Below are 16934 nucleotides of genomic sequence, written 5' to 3' on the forward strand. Positions count from 1 at the left end.
TGCTTTTTCTCTGATCATTCTCTGTCACTTAGGCTATGAGATTTTGTAGTCAGTCACTTTATATAAATCTCTACATAACATACAATTGGCCCCTGAAGAACTGCTGTATATGTTATCAAAAGTAATAATAATAATAAAAAAAATGTAAAATTAAAAAATTGCCACTGCAACTATACTTAATATGTAGTATATTTGTGTTGTTTTCCAGTGGAAAAAAATATACAAGATATATGTATATGAGAAGCGAAATTGCATAAAAATATTAAGACTGTTAAATTTTTCAGACAATGCATCTTGAATATAAGTATGTTTTTTTTCTTGCTTGTTTTCTAAACTTAGTGAGATCTTTACATAAAGCATCTTAATCTTTAAAAGCAAAAGATACATTATCTGACAAAACGTAATGTCTAAAGCAATGTGTAAAACTAGCTTTAAGGATGTTTGGATAATTTTACTGGAAATAAAGAAGTGTAAAGTAAAGAATCAATTATAAAGTCAGCAAAAGGGGTTAAACTCATTGTGAATGGGTTCTACCTTAGAGACAACATAACATTTCTGCATTTTGCAAAGGCCATTAATTTACAAATAAATGATCGATACCTGAAATCTCCTCATGTCTCGGGGGTTCCCTGCTGTCTTCAGACAATTTTGATTGCACTTTAGGAAAAACTTCAAGAAAAATCTGTGGGAAACACACACACACACAAAGAAAAAACAAACAAACAAAATGTAAGCCACATATGTTTTATTCCCATTTACATTTAGTCGTTTAGCAGACACTTTTATCCAAAGTGACTTACAAATGAGGACAATGGAAGCAAACAAAATCAACAAAAAAGTAATAATACACTCTCAGGAAAAAAAAGGTACAAAAGCTGTCAGTGGGGCGTTACAGGTTTGTACCTTTTATGTACTAATATGAATCTTTAAGGTAACAATATGGACTTTTGAAAAAGTACCGCCCCAGTCACAGCTTTTGTACCTCTTTTTCTGAGAGGCAAGTGCTATGACAAGTCTCTGTTAGCCCACGTACTAATAGCCACATTCTGTATTAATTGTAAAGGCTTGTTAGAAGTGGCTGGAAGACCAGCAAGGAGAGCATTGCACAAGGTGTTGTGAAGCATGCTCCGAAAGAAAGGGCCTAATTCTAGATATTGTTGGTAATATCTAGCTGTTTATTTTAAAGCCATTTTTGTTTCGTTTTCTATGACATATATTGTACAGCATGTTGGGTCAACTCTCCAAAGTAAATTCTAAGTCCTAAAGCAAAACTAATTCACTCTCTCCACCACTCCACTCACACACTTGTATTGACAGAAGAAGAAGAATTTTCATATAGTTAGATTTGTCAAAAATAATTTTCTAGACAGAAACCACAGGACTAGTCCATCCCATAATCAGGATGAATTGTTTATTGTTTCAATAATGTCTGAGATCGAACTGGCATGCTTGCAAAAATGTTTTTAAAATAAACATTTTAAACCCCATAAACATTGCATCTGAACCATTGTCATGCAACCATCTTACTTGTATCTTACAACATGGCTGTCATGGTTTTGTGTGCTGTTTCATGCCCGACCCATGCTACACATACCATTCTTTTCACTTATCAACTTTTTAGTCCTTAATGAAATCATAGAGCACAGCTGCAAGCAGGCAAATTAAAGCACATCGAAATGCACACATTAGTCACTCCCCCACTCACTTAGCATGCAAATCTCTAAGCCTCACTGCCTTGCATCTTCTGCCATGTATCCATTCACTGCATCATAATTAGACTCATCTTGCATAAATAATTAGGACCCCTGGAAAACCTTGCAACTTCAGCACAAAACCGCTCTATCTTTGTTTTGTCATAAGTAAAGGTTTAATGATAACAATGCAAGATTTGCACTGTTGTGGTGTCTAGATTTCTTGGAGTAAAGTCTTCAGAGCGGGCCAATGCTAAATATTTAGAACTGAGATGATTATATATGCATTGTTTTCATATATATTTTTTATACATAGAAGTTACATACAAAAAAAAAAAAAAAAAAAAAAAAAGAATTGACATATAGATTATATAAAAGTGTTCAGTAAATAAATACATAAACAAACATTTGGTTGATATTAAATACAATTAAATACAATACACTACAATACACTAAACTCTAGACAATCCGGACTAAAATGTGTCAGATTACTTTTTGAAAGTTTGAAAGAATGGCATTTATTTGAAATACAATTTTTTTTTAAAACTTTGTAAAGATTTCTACTGCCATTTTTGGTCAATTTAAATGCATCCTTGCTGAATAATAGTATTAATTTATTTCCTTTTTTTTTTTACTAAACTTTTAAATGGTACTGTATAATGGTTTCCACAACAATATTCAACATTCATAATAATATTAAATGTTTTAGATCGTCATATTAGAATGATTTCTGAAAGACCATGAAAGATTGTGAATTCTGAAAGATCACACCGAAGACTGGAGTAAAACCAGCTTTGCCTTTACAGACAAATTATATTGTAAAATATAATAAAATAGGAAGTAGTCCTTTTGAATTGTAATAATATTTTACAATATTAATGATTTTTTTTTTTCACATATATGTAAAAAATAAAAACTCTTAATGATTCCAAACAACCCAAATAAAATATGGCATAGTTTTGATACTATTACTGTAATTATATAGACAAAATGAATACCTTTTAAAGAATGAGTAGGTATTTCCAATCATTACATTCTGATCATTTTGATTCATGAATCATTTTGCCATTTCTTTGCGGATTAACTCTAATAAAATGTTATCTTGATGGCTAAAGTTGGTCACAATTTAGAAGAAAATTGAGTATATGCGATATATTGAACACCTGAATTGTAAGTAATATCCATTAGTGGACAGACTGTTGACTACATACTGAAACAAAAGCTGAGAGAGACTGCTGATATTCAGAACCATCACTCATCAGCATTTCCCCTGTCCATCTCACATCCCTCCCATTCCGTCTTAGAAAAACAAAACAGTGTCATGACATAGAGCGAGAGGGGGAAGGAAAATTAAGAAACCAGATGTGCAGCATCGAAACACTGACATGCTGAAAAGTTTGAGCAGCAATACATCAACGACTGTATGCCACATGTGTGTGAGAAAAGACACTCGTCTGCACAGAAATTCAGTTTTATATCACAGCAACATATTCAACCCAACACAACATTAAGAATGTAATCTTGAAGACACAAACCATGAAGTATCAGAACTATTTATAGCCATAATGTAACCATAATAACTGATTTCAAAATTTTGTATATACACATATTCCCATTCTGTATCTATTGGATTCATCATCAACTAATCAATTCAAAAAACATACAACAAAAAGGGGGGTAAAATCTGGTGTCGAATTGTGTGCTGTAGGTGAGGATTGTGGGGGAGCCTCTGAGGGGTTTTGGGTAGCAGAGGTTAGGGCTGGTCATAAATACTCTGGGCTCCCAGAATCCCTAGGCAGACTTTGGGGCCAGACTGGTCGAGGGGTTAACAGGGCACGTTCCCAACCTCTGACCCCACTAACAGGGCACACATAGAGGCTCTAAAAATCAATACCTCCATCACCACATACCACACCAGGACCTTTCGCACGTGCTTCCACAACTAAGAAAAATAAAAGCAACCAACCAAAAGATTGTCTCTGGACTATAAAAAAAAAAAAAACACATTACCAATGAATTTTATTATCAGTATGACAATTTAAGTGACAAAAAGTGAAAAACTAACACTTTCATATTCGCTATCATAAACCTGAGTTGGTATGACTTCTACATGTGCAAATACTGATAATGAATATTTTCACAGTTTTATGTTTCATTTGAAGCAAGGGAATCTGAACTTTTAAAAATAAGAGTTCACATGCATGTTCATGTCACAAATTTGCTCATTTGATTCGCTACTTAGAAACTACACAGAATCTTAACTATTTTATATTAATTTAACAAGATAAGTGTTCTTTGATTTGTAGTCGTTATGGTCCTAATCTGTGAAAACTCTTTCACTGACCATCTATGACTAACTAAGCACTATAAAAAGTGCCACAAGAAATACTAGTTAACTAGCGCTTTCCCTTTAGTTAAACATTTTCATTTCTTATTTTCCCCCCATGCTATGTTTTAATTTTGTTTCTGTGAATGCTAATGCATATTTTCTGTAAAGCACTTTGTAAACACAGTAGCAAAAGGTGCTATTCATATTTTTCAGTCACATGATTATTTGCCTCATTTTCCATGTTTTATGACAATCAGTGGGGCAAAGAAATGGCAGTGAATACAAAAACATGAAGAAAGATCCTTAATTTTTTTTTTTTTAAGTTGATCACTGAATTTGACCCTGCCTATATAGTATACTATCTATCTATCTATCTATCTATCTATCTATCTATCTATCTATCTATCTATCTATCTATCTATCTATCTATCTATCTATATATATATATATATATATATATATATATATATATATATATATATATATATATAAACAACAACATGTAGCAAATAATAACAAATTAATTTATATAGAAACAAATTATACTTTTAGAGCTTTATAAACAATTAAATAAATAAATAAACAAATTAATTAATGAATTAATTAATTCCTGAATTTAGAAATATCTGTTATAATGCTCAGTGCTTGCCCCGAGTATGTCTGTGTAAGCGCAGATTTATTTAGCTAATGCAGAAAATAAAAAGTGAAATTTCTGCACAAGCTTTCATCTTTGTGGGGAAACAAAGGCGGGGCAATATGCATGAATACAAGAGTGGCAGATAGGAGAAAAGAAGGAAAATATGTGTGCTTAATTAGCCAGTAATGATGGGATCTGACAAACAACATCTGTTTTCAAATTGGGAGTATGTTTGTATGTGTGTGTGGGGATTGAATGGAGTATGCCAGCACTCATTTTACTGAACATCTCAAACAGAACAGCTTGATGTGAGTTTAGAGAACAAAAAAGAAGCATGCAGCTTTCAAAAAAAAACTTTTACTTTTGTAATGCACTTTATTTTATCACACAGATATTAGAGAAAATGTTTAATTACCAGCCTTGCCATCCAGTCATCTTGAGCTATTTTAACTATAAATGCCAGTCCGATCAAATTTACCCTCTGCATCATATGCTGTCATGGGTAGAGATATATATGTCAGCCTGTGTGTGTGTGTGTGTGTGTGTCTGTGTGTGTGTGTGTGTGAAGACACTGGTGTCTTAAATTTCACTAATGAGTTAATGATGCCCCCTGGTGCTAGCCTGGCCCCTCTGTTTGTTTGTGTGTGTGTGTCTGCTTGTCAACAATCTGGAGGAGATCCAGAAGATTTCATCCTCCAAGCTAAAATCTGTATGCCCCATCATCCCACTTTCTCTGTGGAAATACATTCCTGTTTTTTGTGCATACTGCATGTTTTGGGATATATTCATCAGAACAGATGCGCTGAATTAGTTTACATCATTGACGTATTCTAAATCACAATGTAGTCTCATGTGTGTGCATATGTCTATGTGTGTGTGTGTGATGACTCTGTCCGGACTCAGGTCAGGGTTGATAGGGCCATTGACAGCTTCCCAGCAGGCCTGCTGTGAGACCTGTCAGTCTCCCTACTATTTTCTTCGTCCCATTCTCCTTCAACACAGTTCCTCCCTCTCGCTCCCCCCTCACTCCTGTCTGCATGTGTACACATTTGCTATGGATTAGCCATGGACATTATATTTTAACACCATAGGCAGCACTAGACCCATCTGCATGTTCCTCACAGCAGTTACAGAAATCCAAATAAAATCCAAATCCAAATCTAATTTAAAGCACATAGACCGCAACCAAGGTTTAGAAACATTAACACTTTAAAATATGATCCAGAAAAATGGATGCAACCAGTGCTAAATTTCATTGTTCTATAGCAGCTACCATTTGTTGGGTTTTGTTGCTGCTGCCGAACAAAAATTTCCCTTCAGGAACGGTTAATTGTCTTTCTATTGATCCAGTTGTTTTGCACTCCCCTGGGCTTGATTAGCAAACCAAGAGGGGACAGATGGTACCATTCCTATTACTGTTACCCCCTACCCCCCACCCCCCCCACCCACCACCACTACCAAAATCAGAGTATTCATTGGAGAGAGAACTAGACATGTGAATGAAATGTTATGCCAGAACAGTCTTTGAAGCAACAGCCAACAAAAGAGTGTTAAAATATTTTTTTTGAGTCAACATCCTCGTTGTACTACTGTCGCTCTTAAATTTGAGAGCCACGTAGCGTTTTTTGTTTTTATTGTTGTTAACTTATTGCCTTTTTTTTTAATTGATCAATTCTGAAATCAGGATTTCATTATTTCAAAGGTTATGTTAGTACAGTACACATTAGTAGTTAAAATAGAGGACTGGTATTTATAACTATATCCAAATTCTGTGGATATATTGCAGTTTACTAAATTAATAGCAACTTCTTTTCAGCAATCTTTAGAACAAAATTTGGAAACAGTTATGACAAAAGAAAACAAACAAACAAATAAGCATACCAATCCATCAGCCTTAATTATACTATTGGCAAGATTATACCATATTGATTATTTAAGTTTGTTTCCACAAAACCCACTGTGGGATTGATATCCTTTCAACCCTCTTTCTTTTCAACAGCTCTTTTTCAACCCCCACTGGTCATACAAATTCATTTATTGAACCTATGTGGAACTGACTTGCTAAACCTCAAGCTGTTAGCCATACAGCTGAACTTTTACCACAAAGGCTGGATACCAAAGCTTCAAAAACATTTATTATCTTTATTAGTGCTTCTCTTTTATTTACTAATTAGTGTTTTTCCTTTGACAAAAGTTTCCTAATCAAATTTAGACATCCAATTTTCTTAAGACTTAAACAACTGAAAAAAAAAAAGTTAAATTCTTATATAGTTTTTACAAATGATGGTTATGGTTTGGTTCCTGATTTATATTAGTATGCTGGTTTAGCCAGCATACTAATATACGCCAACCAAAATGTTTATTATCATCCTTATTGCCAACTTGCCTGAGAAATTTTAAAAATAACAGCTTTCATCTGCAGGATCAAAGTATGTGGCCAAAGCACACTGGTGGTATTGATCAGTCATGGACTGTAGGATTGACTAAGTTGGTCTCTAAATCAATTTAATTCTAACATAGGCACAAGCACATGATAAGACATAATTACAAACCAACTAGCATAAGTAAAGGTTTCAAATGTGCCAAAATTAGTATGAAATATAACATATGGACAGGTAATGATACAAAGCTAGGCTGTAAACTCTGGCAGCAAGAAGAACCAAGAGGAGATGTGGGGCTTAATGTGACAAAAGCCTCCTTCAGGATCAGCTGAGAGCCATTCTCTCCCTTTCTGCTAATAACTGGATTAGTTGCGGAGGCAGAAAGGGGGTGGAGAGACAGACAGACAGAGCAGCAGGTCCAAACAAAACGGACACAGATTAAAAAAGGAGGGGGGTGTAGGTGCTTTGGGATCACAATTCCCACATGCATTGGGGAGGTATCCTGATGAGACTGACTAATTATATCAATATTTGGGAAAAAGGTTGTAGGTGGCAACAGAAAATGAGAGAGTGAAGGTTAAATCATGTAGAATTTAGCACAATATCCATTTTTCCATATTCATGATTTTTAAAATGGTGCACAATACATTTGTTTACTTCTGCCAAAACTGAGAAGTACAGTATCATAATGCACAAATGATGTAATGTATAAGCTACAGGGAGAGAGAAAAAAAGTGTGTATCATCACTGAGCATGGCTGTTTAAAACCACTGTTTTATTGAAACTCTGGGTAAATCTTGCCATGTTTGGAGAATAAATAAATACAAAAAACAGGACAGAGAGAGACATAGAGAGAGAGGAGAGAAGAACCAGAGAGAAAATTATAAAAACAGCTGTGGTGCTAAGGAATTCTGGGAAAATCTAAGACAAATGTCCATTTTTTCCTTTCTTGACTTGAGAAAGACAGCGCAGATCCTCAGAGATGCTTTATAAACAATGTTAGCTTGAACAGGATATCACGCAAGATCTGATCATAAAGGAAACTATATTATCCATATCTTTTAACGATAGCTTGTGGTAGCCAGGTTGTGGAAGAATGAGTTTATGGGGCATTTAAGAGTTTCTTTATGTATAGGAAAAGGAGAAAATGAGCAAAAAACTGACCCTTTCTAAGCAAGGGGGGAGGGATAAAGAAGGACAGTTTTTTTTCAGTCTCAAAACCCTAATCACTACCTAAAAGTGAAATATTACTGATATTTCTTACATACAGACTAAACTGGTTTTGTCCCTGAGAGAATTCATTGGGCCTAGTTTTAATATGCTAGTCTTAGGGTGATAAACCATGGGCCTTATTTTTCTCTTATCAGAATTCAGCTCCATTGAGTTCCCTCAAAATGATTATATCTCAGGTTTTTCTTCCCTTTAATCAAATGAAATAGAAGTAAAATAGACTGTGGACACTGTGCACAAATAAATCATTCAAACATGTTCCTGTTTGAGTCAAAAAGAAAAGGTTTGTTACCAGACTTACCTGTCAATGATGACAGGGTCAGATGGTGTCTCATTACGATTGCCGCAGCTTTTTTTCTCACAGCAGCGACTTTGTATGAAAAAGAGAAGATAATGAATGATTAAAACTTGCTGCATAAGACTACTACAATTAAAGCAGTCAAGCAATATGTCACAATGATTGTGAATGATCAAGCTCAATCGGCACTTCTAAAGCTACACACACAAACATGACCCTATACAGAGCAGACAACCCACACACACACACACCATCGGAGGACCTCCTGTCTGTTCATGGGCACTTCCCCACTCCTACCCACCCCCTCACCCCCCACCCCTCATGCACCACGCCACCAGCATAACAAAAGTGCCCCCCCCACCCCTGGCCATCTGCCTATATGCTTTCTCCTTTCACCCACCCCACAGCCCCCCGTCAGACAGAGTCACTCCCCAGCTGTGTAGCCTGCCCTCTGCACCCCCTTCCCCATCAGCTCTGTTATTAACCAGCTGTGAGCGCCCACTCTGGCATCTGCTGGCTACACAATGGGGGCAGAGCCAATTCTGACTCCCCCTCTGCCCTCCCTAATTCTGTCCTCAAGCCTGAGGTCACTGCTCACCCCCGTCTCTTCTGTCTCCTGTGACACTTGCTGTTCCTCTTTTTCTCAGCCCAGCTACCATGTACTCTTTATAGACATGAACTTATTCTGTATAGAAAATGTGTATTATTCATCATTTTGTTAATGATTAGCATTTAGCATCGTCTGTGAACATCAGTGCAGGCTTGCAGTTTGCTTTTATCAATGCTAGGTGAAATTGTTGTTTAAAAATTCAATCATTTCAAACGGTAACCACAAAAATTCCCCCATGCAGATTTTGTTTGTGGTTGGTCACGAATTTGCCACACTGACCAACAGAAAGCCGCTTAGTTTAAAAGTGACCTCATTTCCATAACGTGACTGCGCCTTTAGAGTGAAACTGACTATAGAAATTAATTTTTGGTTGGTTGAACATACAGCATATTTTCCTGAAGTATTGCTTTTAAAGGTCTAGGGATTCAAACACAGAAGCCATTACTGCTATTATGAACGTGTGACCCAAGACAAGAAAACATGTACATTTTACTGGATTAATATGGGGATGTTCTGAGCAAATGTTTTCTGCAAGGGCTGAAATCAGTCCTAAATCAATGTAACTCAATATTCTGTAGAGTTGTAACATAGATCTAACATTTCCAATATGTGTGTACCTTCCCTTAATAATGAGAGTTTGTGGTCTTGTACTATGATAGCTAATCATGTTAACATTACTTATGCTAAAAAAGCAAGAATCTTTCATTGAATATTTTCTAAAATATACTTTTTTTCTCAGTATGATGAACAGTTTAATAATCTGAACAACTTTTCCCACTATAAAGAACCTTTTGCACATTGGTTCCAACCATTGATGCCAATAAAGAACCTTTATTAATAAGAATGTAGGTAGACTGATGTAAAGTATGGGTCGGATTTGCTGCAAGTTCAAAAAAGCTCAAACAAGTTATCCCCCTTAAATGGCACCTTGCAGATCAACAGATTTAATTTTATTTTTTCTCACCTGCACATGACCTCATGAGTAAGCAGAACACGGCACATTTCTGGATTCTTGTTCTGTCCCTCGTATGATATAGGCTGAACCATGTAAAGCACAATTAAAAAGAGGTTATCAACACATTACAGAGCAAAACTAAGAAAGTGTTTCTTGCGGCTAAAAGAAGAAGATGCTTTACCTGTTTAGTGACAGAATCAATGAGACGTGCATAAAGATCTTGTTCTGTGCGAACACCTGTGAACAAAAACAACAAACAAACCTTGTTAATGCCTTATTCTTAACAGATGTTGATACAGACACTACTTAAATTTGGAACCACATTGCCATTGGATTAAACAGTATGAAAGTGTAGAATATGTTATTTCTTTGATAAGAAAACAAAAATAAAAGTGTTAAATGTCCATTTAACATATAATATGATCACATAATTATTGCTTTTTTGCTCTGCAAAAATTCAATGTTGAATGCTATATGTCCCAACAGAATGATTATATTTGTGGACAAGAAGATACATGTGATGAGAAATGTTGAGCATACCATTACTATAGAGGAGCTGGAGTTTGTAGTGAGTTCCATTATTGGTCTTTTCCCCCGTCTGCTCCTTAGAAGAACAACAAGGTCAGACATGGAAAGAACAAAGAATTTTGATCACACAGAATTAGCATTTAATCAAGCATACAGGAGTTCATGATTGATTAATGTCTACAAATCACATCTATACTACTGCAGTATACAGTTTTAATGAGTTTGGTGCATTTACCACTCATAAGCGAATTGCATTACTGCCAAACATTCCATTTGCATCTCTTCTCAGTTTAACCATCGGGGATGCAGGTAACTGTTGTACTGTAATGTAAAATGCAACTACATGCATTTTTTTATTACAGTATGTGATGTGATACTGTAAACTGAGGCCTTACCATTACCATTACTGTAAGTGTGATTTTGTAATTTTCGATAACACACTGAAGAGATTATAAACATTAAATTCACCACTTACTTGTGAAAATAGCATTGAAGTGAATAGAGAAACTATAAAAAAAATATCTAACTTTACTTTTAGGCATCTGATGTGTAAGAGTGCAAGAATGGCTTCTCTCATTTTCCTGCAATTCAAATATTCCTTATATTCTGTTTGTTTTATAAAGTTTTGTTTTCTCTCGCCAAGCTCAAGCTTTAAATCTATGTTAAACTGTAGGAAACATAATCAGAAATCCAATAATATTCAATTATGTGAATCATGTTATAGAATATACCTTATCCTGCTCCACAAAGTCAACAAATGCTGTCCTCTCCACTTCCACAGGCTGTCCATTGCGGTCATAAAGTGCCAGAACAAAATGGAAGAAGTTGGACTTTCTGAGATTGGAGGGAGGCTGCTTTTCAAAGTGAGCACGGGATAAAGCCAATCCACTATGGATGTAGGGTTTGCAGAATAAAAACAGATGATTTATTTATTCATGTTTTTCAATATAACTGACCATGGTATAATACAATCCACCAAATTCAACATACAATTCTTAATGCATGTCTCCGACAAGATATAAAAAATTAAAAACATCTCTATTGGAGCCACAGTCCACTGATTCTAGTAATAAAAATGTTTGCTTGTGTCTGAATTTGTAAAACCTTGTCTTGTTGAAGACAGTACTTATTTAAGCCTAAAAAAAGTTTATTTTGAGCACATAGTCATGATTAAAATATTAGAAATAGCCTATATAATTAAGCAACTGTCTTTTTCATATTTTATTAGTTGCTTTCACCAAATTCTATTACAGGTTCTTAAATTGTTTTAAAAATTAAAGGATAAAAAAAAAAAAAAAAACGTTAGCATCAATGTGATATATCACACGTTTTGTCATAAGGACACACTTGAACCACCCAAATGTAGCCATCAAATCAGGTTTTCAATGTTGTAATTTTTCTAATAATATATAACATTAAAATAAAACATATAACTATAACATTTGATGAAATAACTCGTGACATCTCAAAAAATCGTAAAAAACTGACAGCTAATTACGAATGTATTCCTATAGATTTATATGAAACAACTAACAAGTTTCGATGGTTGCCTTTTCCAAAGGCACCAATGGTCTCTGTAATCTGGGCCGTTGACATAGATTAATTTATGTAATTATGAAATCGAAAAATAAATACTGAAATCGTAGATTCGTGTCTTTTCGGTAGCCTAATACTTAGGATGATTATTAGAAGTGTAATTATCACCACTATAGTCTGCTTTTAATTATATGATTTTGAATTCCTCAAAATAAAACTATTCAGTTGTGTATAGCCTAAATTCTTTGATACTGGATTAAATGTATGCTTAAAGATAATTAGGCTATGTTACACTTCAAGTGAGCAAGTAGTAATGAAAAGGAAAGAAGAACGACAAACAATCGCCGTTCAAGTGACGTGCTCAAACGTTTTAAGTAATATCATCGTGACACAAAACGGGTTTCATTGTATTGTCTTGTTTGCCTCTTTCACTCGACTCGTGACTCTGTCACCTCAAGCTATTGACAAGAGCACTGAAGGCTGAGATCCGAAGCTATAATCTCCGGTGTCATTTTACGTTCACCGCCACAGAAGAGCCTTACCTGTTGCTAGATATTTTTGCAACGTTGTAGAAAACAAAACACTCTTAAAGTTAATGATTCTAAATACAAAAAGAAACCATACACGTGCATGTTACATTTGGTAGATACATATTCTGATAGCCTAACTCATAACTTCGTTTAGGCTAATAGGCCTATTTATTTTATTTTTAATTCATGTTCTGTTCTTTTGGATGGTAAATAAACAGTTTAACATTTGTGTTGTGTGTTATTTCTAAGGATGCACAGTTTATGAAGAAATATTTTTAGACTTTAGGTGGTGTTTTTACATGTAAAGATTTTTTTTAGTGTAGCTACATCAGTGCAGAATACCCTACCTCTGTGCCGCTATGTTTGCATCAATAACGCCGACATTCCGCACCCAAGAACGAACAGGATCCATTTCTTCTTCAAAAGTTCCAACTTTCAACCCTCGGATGTTTCTTGTCGGGTGATCTTGACTCCCAAACATTTAAAACAAAATTGCAATAACAGGGCAGCTTCTTGTGCAAAAGCACTAGCCTTTACAAAGTCGAAATATTGTGGAAATTCTGCTTATCACTTAGTAGGTTTAATGATTTTCTCAATTTTAAGATTAGACTGCCGGCATTCTCTGAAATAGTCCATGAAATACCCCGTGCTTCTTTTTGGAAACTGTTTGGAAACTTGCTTTCTTGGCGTAGATTTTTCCTTCTTCAATACCCATTCAAACTATAGTCCGCTCGTTCACCTGTACAGGAGCAACATTCACTTACCAAACAAAGTCGGCCGATAAGCTATGCTTCTACAAATAAACCCACTCAAGAAAGTTAAAACATCCACAAATTGCTCTGAAGATGTTGTCTGCTCTGCCGATTACCTTGTAATTGCTGAGGATGCTTATCGTACCCGTTCAAAACCATGAGAACGTGATGATGCTGGGAGAGTCTACTGGGACCCATACTATCTGCCAGAGCTCCAAAAAAGAGGAGGGGCGAATCCGTATTTGGAATACTGAAAAGTCCCCCTTTTTTGACGTTCTTGCAGTAATTCACTGTTTGTTGGAATATGCAAAGGACATAGCATAGCAAATGAATGTTTCATTTATTTATGTATTTATTTTTGACCTATTTCAGTTACATTTTCATTAAATGTCAATTCGTTGGACTAGCCTATTCAAAGCACAGCACTAAATTACTACAAATAGGACACATCTTATAAATAGCTGTAGGATTTTAAAACAACATATATATATATATATATATATATATATATACACATACATACATACATACACACACACACACACACACATACATATATATATATTATATATATTGTTGGGTTTATGATTTTTTTCTGAATTATTTTGTGTAAGTAAATTCATCTATTACAAAGAAAAACGAATATTAAATGAGTCTGAACGGCTGACATCTGCTGGTAGAAAGCAGCAGACGGCCAAAACAATGAGATTTTTCTGAACTTTTTTAAGACCATTTCCTCTCTGTAAGAAGAAGCTTTTCCATCTTTTCTTGCTACTGGATAGGGTTATTGTCTGTTCGTGGGGCTCAAATAACTAAACAATGAATGTGAGCCCCCCCACCAAACACCACCACCCGGCTTATACCAACCATCTGCCAGCACGCCTCGGAGTCAGCTGTTCACCCTATTATGTGACCTGTTGCGGAATCCATGTACACTCTGCAACGTAGCCTACTCACTGTTTCACTAGCCGCACCACTACTAGGCCTACATTTGTATTTCATATGAAAATAATAATAATAATAAAAATAATATGTTGTTTCGTAATCGATAATAAATATTTCTTAATTTCGATTTTTCGAAAAGCTGGCGCAGCATCGGGGATCTGATATTTTACCCATTATTTTGAAAACTTGTAGCCTTCTATTTGCTTAATAGAATATAGGTTAAATATGAGGCTCCATCCATAACCACAACACAAACCTACCCCTTGGGGCAAGCAAAGGAAACTTTTAGCAGATGTTTTACGTGAATACGCGCACCCGTGCACCATAATTGTCAATATTTCTCAAACGCCATTTATTTACTTGGTCTACATTAATATGCATTAGATAAGCATTTTAGGCAAGCTATATTTCATTCTAAGATTTAAAAGACGTGACTTATAAATATTGTTAGTTGCTTATTAGCCTACTTGATCATTATAAAGCTGGTAGGCTATAGGGCTAGGCTACCTATTCAGATAGTATTTCCAGAGATATATAATGTTTTGCCATTGGTGTTGAGTTACATAGGCTACATGCACTTGAAGAGCTCCATGTAGCTGGGTCTAGAAAATGTGTAATTTAGCTAATTGAAACTTGTTTTAATACCAAAAAGTGCTTTAATAACTGATAGGTCTTTTTAATATGGCGTCATTTTCTGTGAGGAATGATCGAGAAACGTTCAGCCCATCCCCCTGTCTCAAGTGAAGAATGTTGTGCAAATCTTAGTGAGATTAATTAAAACACTAAAACAACTTAACGTGTCTCAGTTGTAATAATATATTAATGTTTTGTATGTTTATGTTTTCCAACCACGTAAATAGTCTACCCGATAAGGCTGTCAAATTTCCTAAGATAATTTTTTGTGCAGTTACATTTATGCATTTAGACGCTGTTTCTTGGGAAATGAACCCACTAACTTTTTCGCTACTGACGCAGTGCTCTAGCACTGAGCTACAGTAACACATATCATGTCTTGAAGAGCAAGAGTCATACTCTAAGCGAAATTAGGCTAGTTAATATAATGTTAATATAAATAAAGTAGGCTATAATATCAGGAAACAGGCAGCAAAGTTAGCTAAGAGTTATAGTATCCATCCATTCAGAAATTATTTTCTTAATTCGTAAGGCACTGCATGCAAAAGTGATTCCTTTGGTTGAGTTTTATTCCAGTGACCTAACTTAGCAGCAAATTATCTTATGTTCCAAAACAGGTACAGATCTGTAACTTCACAATTTAAAGATAGCCTATTGCTTGTCAATTTAATTTCTTGATTAGCATTAATGGGGAATTTTATCTTTACAAGAATGCTCATTTACACGCACATTTTCTTAGACTAAACTCTCCAAAGCGTTAAACAACATCATGCACTCATAGTTTTTTCCGCTCTTATGCATTTTTCAACTCGTTTATTTATGTAGCGCTATTTAAGATACACACTACACACTGTTTCAATGTAGTTTCACAGACATACACATTGTTAATATTTTGTTAATATAGGTAGCCTATACATTACACAGTTTACAGAATAGCGACAGATCAGTTTACATTTGGAAACGACATAAACGATCAAACAGCTGAGAGTTTTTTTTTTTTTCGTTCCTCGGTCGACATAAAGGGTTCATTAAACGTAGAACCTAACAAAATACTATTTGAACAATGAATTGTAGCATTTCGACAGAGAACTAGTATAAAGTCCTTATGTCCACAATTTGTACTTAGGTTCTATTGAAGATAGAGTGTTTTGTACAGTGCTAGAACTGTCACTGGTGTCCCTTAAAAAATTACGCCCTGCAGAACTGCCCTTGTTAAACAGCCACGTGGACAGCACCCTCCTACCTCCACTGTCTACAGCTCCTCCAGAAGCCTGCGATCGGTGATTGAGCGGCGCCTCGTGGTACCACCGCAGAGAGGCACACTCAGAGCCGAATCCCTGACACTTTTCGAGAAACTATTGAAACTTACTTATATATTAACTTGTACTTGAAACTTGTACTGATATATTATGTTATGTAAAACATATTAGCCTGAATGCACTGTAAGTCGATTAGCGTCTGCTAAATGCATACATGTATTAAAATTTATTTATTTATATAAAGTATATAGAGAGAGTGAGACTTATTTCCTGTTCCAATACATAGCTGTCTTTTGTGCACTTCAGCAACTCATTGACATAACCCTTAATCTATAAAAAAAAAAAAAAAAAAAAAAAAAAAAAAAACAAGTTATAAAGTGTACAATATAGCACAATTAAATCCTTATATTATAATCACATTGCACTTGAATCAAGATAAAGGTAATCTGCCGATTGTCCTGCAGGTGACTGCATCTTCAATGCACTTAGGGCTTTGCGATTACTCCAGGGCTGCGTTTCCCAAAAGCATCGTAAGCCTAAATTGATCGTAAAAACGATCGTACGGTTGATCTTAATATTACGGTCTGTTTCCCAAAAGCATCGTAGCTTAAGTAGCACTT

The 16934-nt window shown here is 35.2% G+C and overlaps 1 protein-coding gene across 1 annotated transcript; it reads right to left on the bottom strand.

Moving 5' to 3' along the window:
- Window positions 1-579: 579 nt before the first annotated feature.
- LOC127957434 (transcription factor COE2-like) lies at window positions 580-13648 on the bottom strand. The gene is made up of 7 exons (XM_052555965.1): window positions 13073-13648; window positions 11391-11547; window positions 10672-10729; window positions 10313-10368; window positions 10141-10214; window positions 8570-8638; window positions 580-682 (listed from the first exon to the last, which is right to left on the bottom strand). The coding sequence occupies exons 1-7, from the start codon at window positions 13204-13206 to the stop codon at window positions 580-582; spliced, it is 651 nt and encodes a 216-aa protein (XP_052411925.1). The 5' UTR covers window positions 13207-13648.
- Between the last annotated feature and the right edge of the window lie 3286 nt (window positions 13649-16934).

The sequence above is a fragment of the Carassius gibelio genome, chromosome B5 (genome assembly GCF_023724105.1).
Source record: "Carassius gibelio isolate Cgi1373 ecotype wild population from Czech Republic chromosome B5, carGib1.2-hapl.c, whole genome shotgun sequence".
NCBI classification, from domain to species: domain Eukaryota; kingdom Metazoa; phylum Chordata; class Actinopteri; order Cypriniformes; family Cyprinidae; genus Carassius; species Carassius gibelio.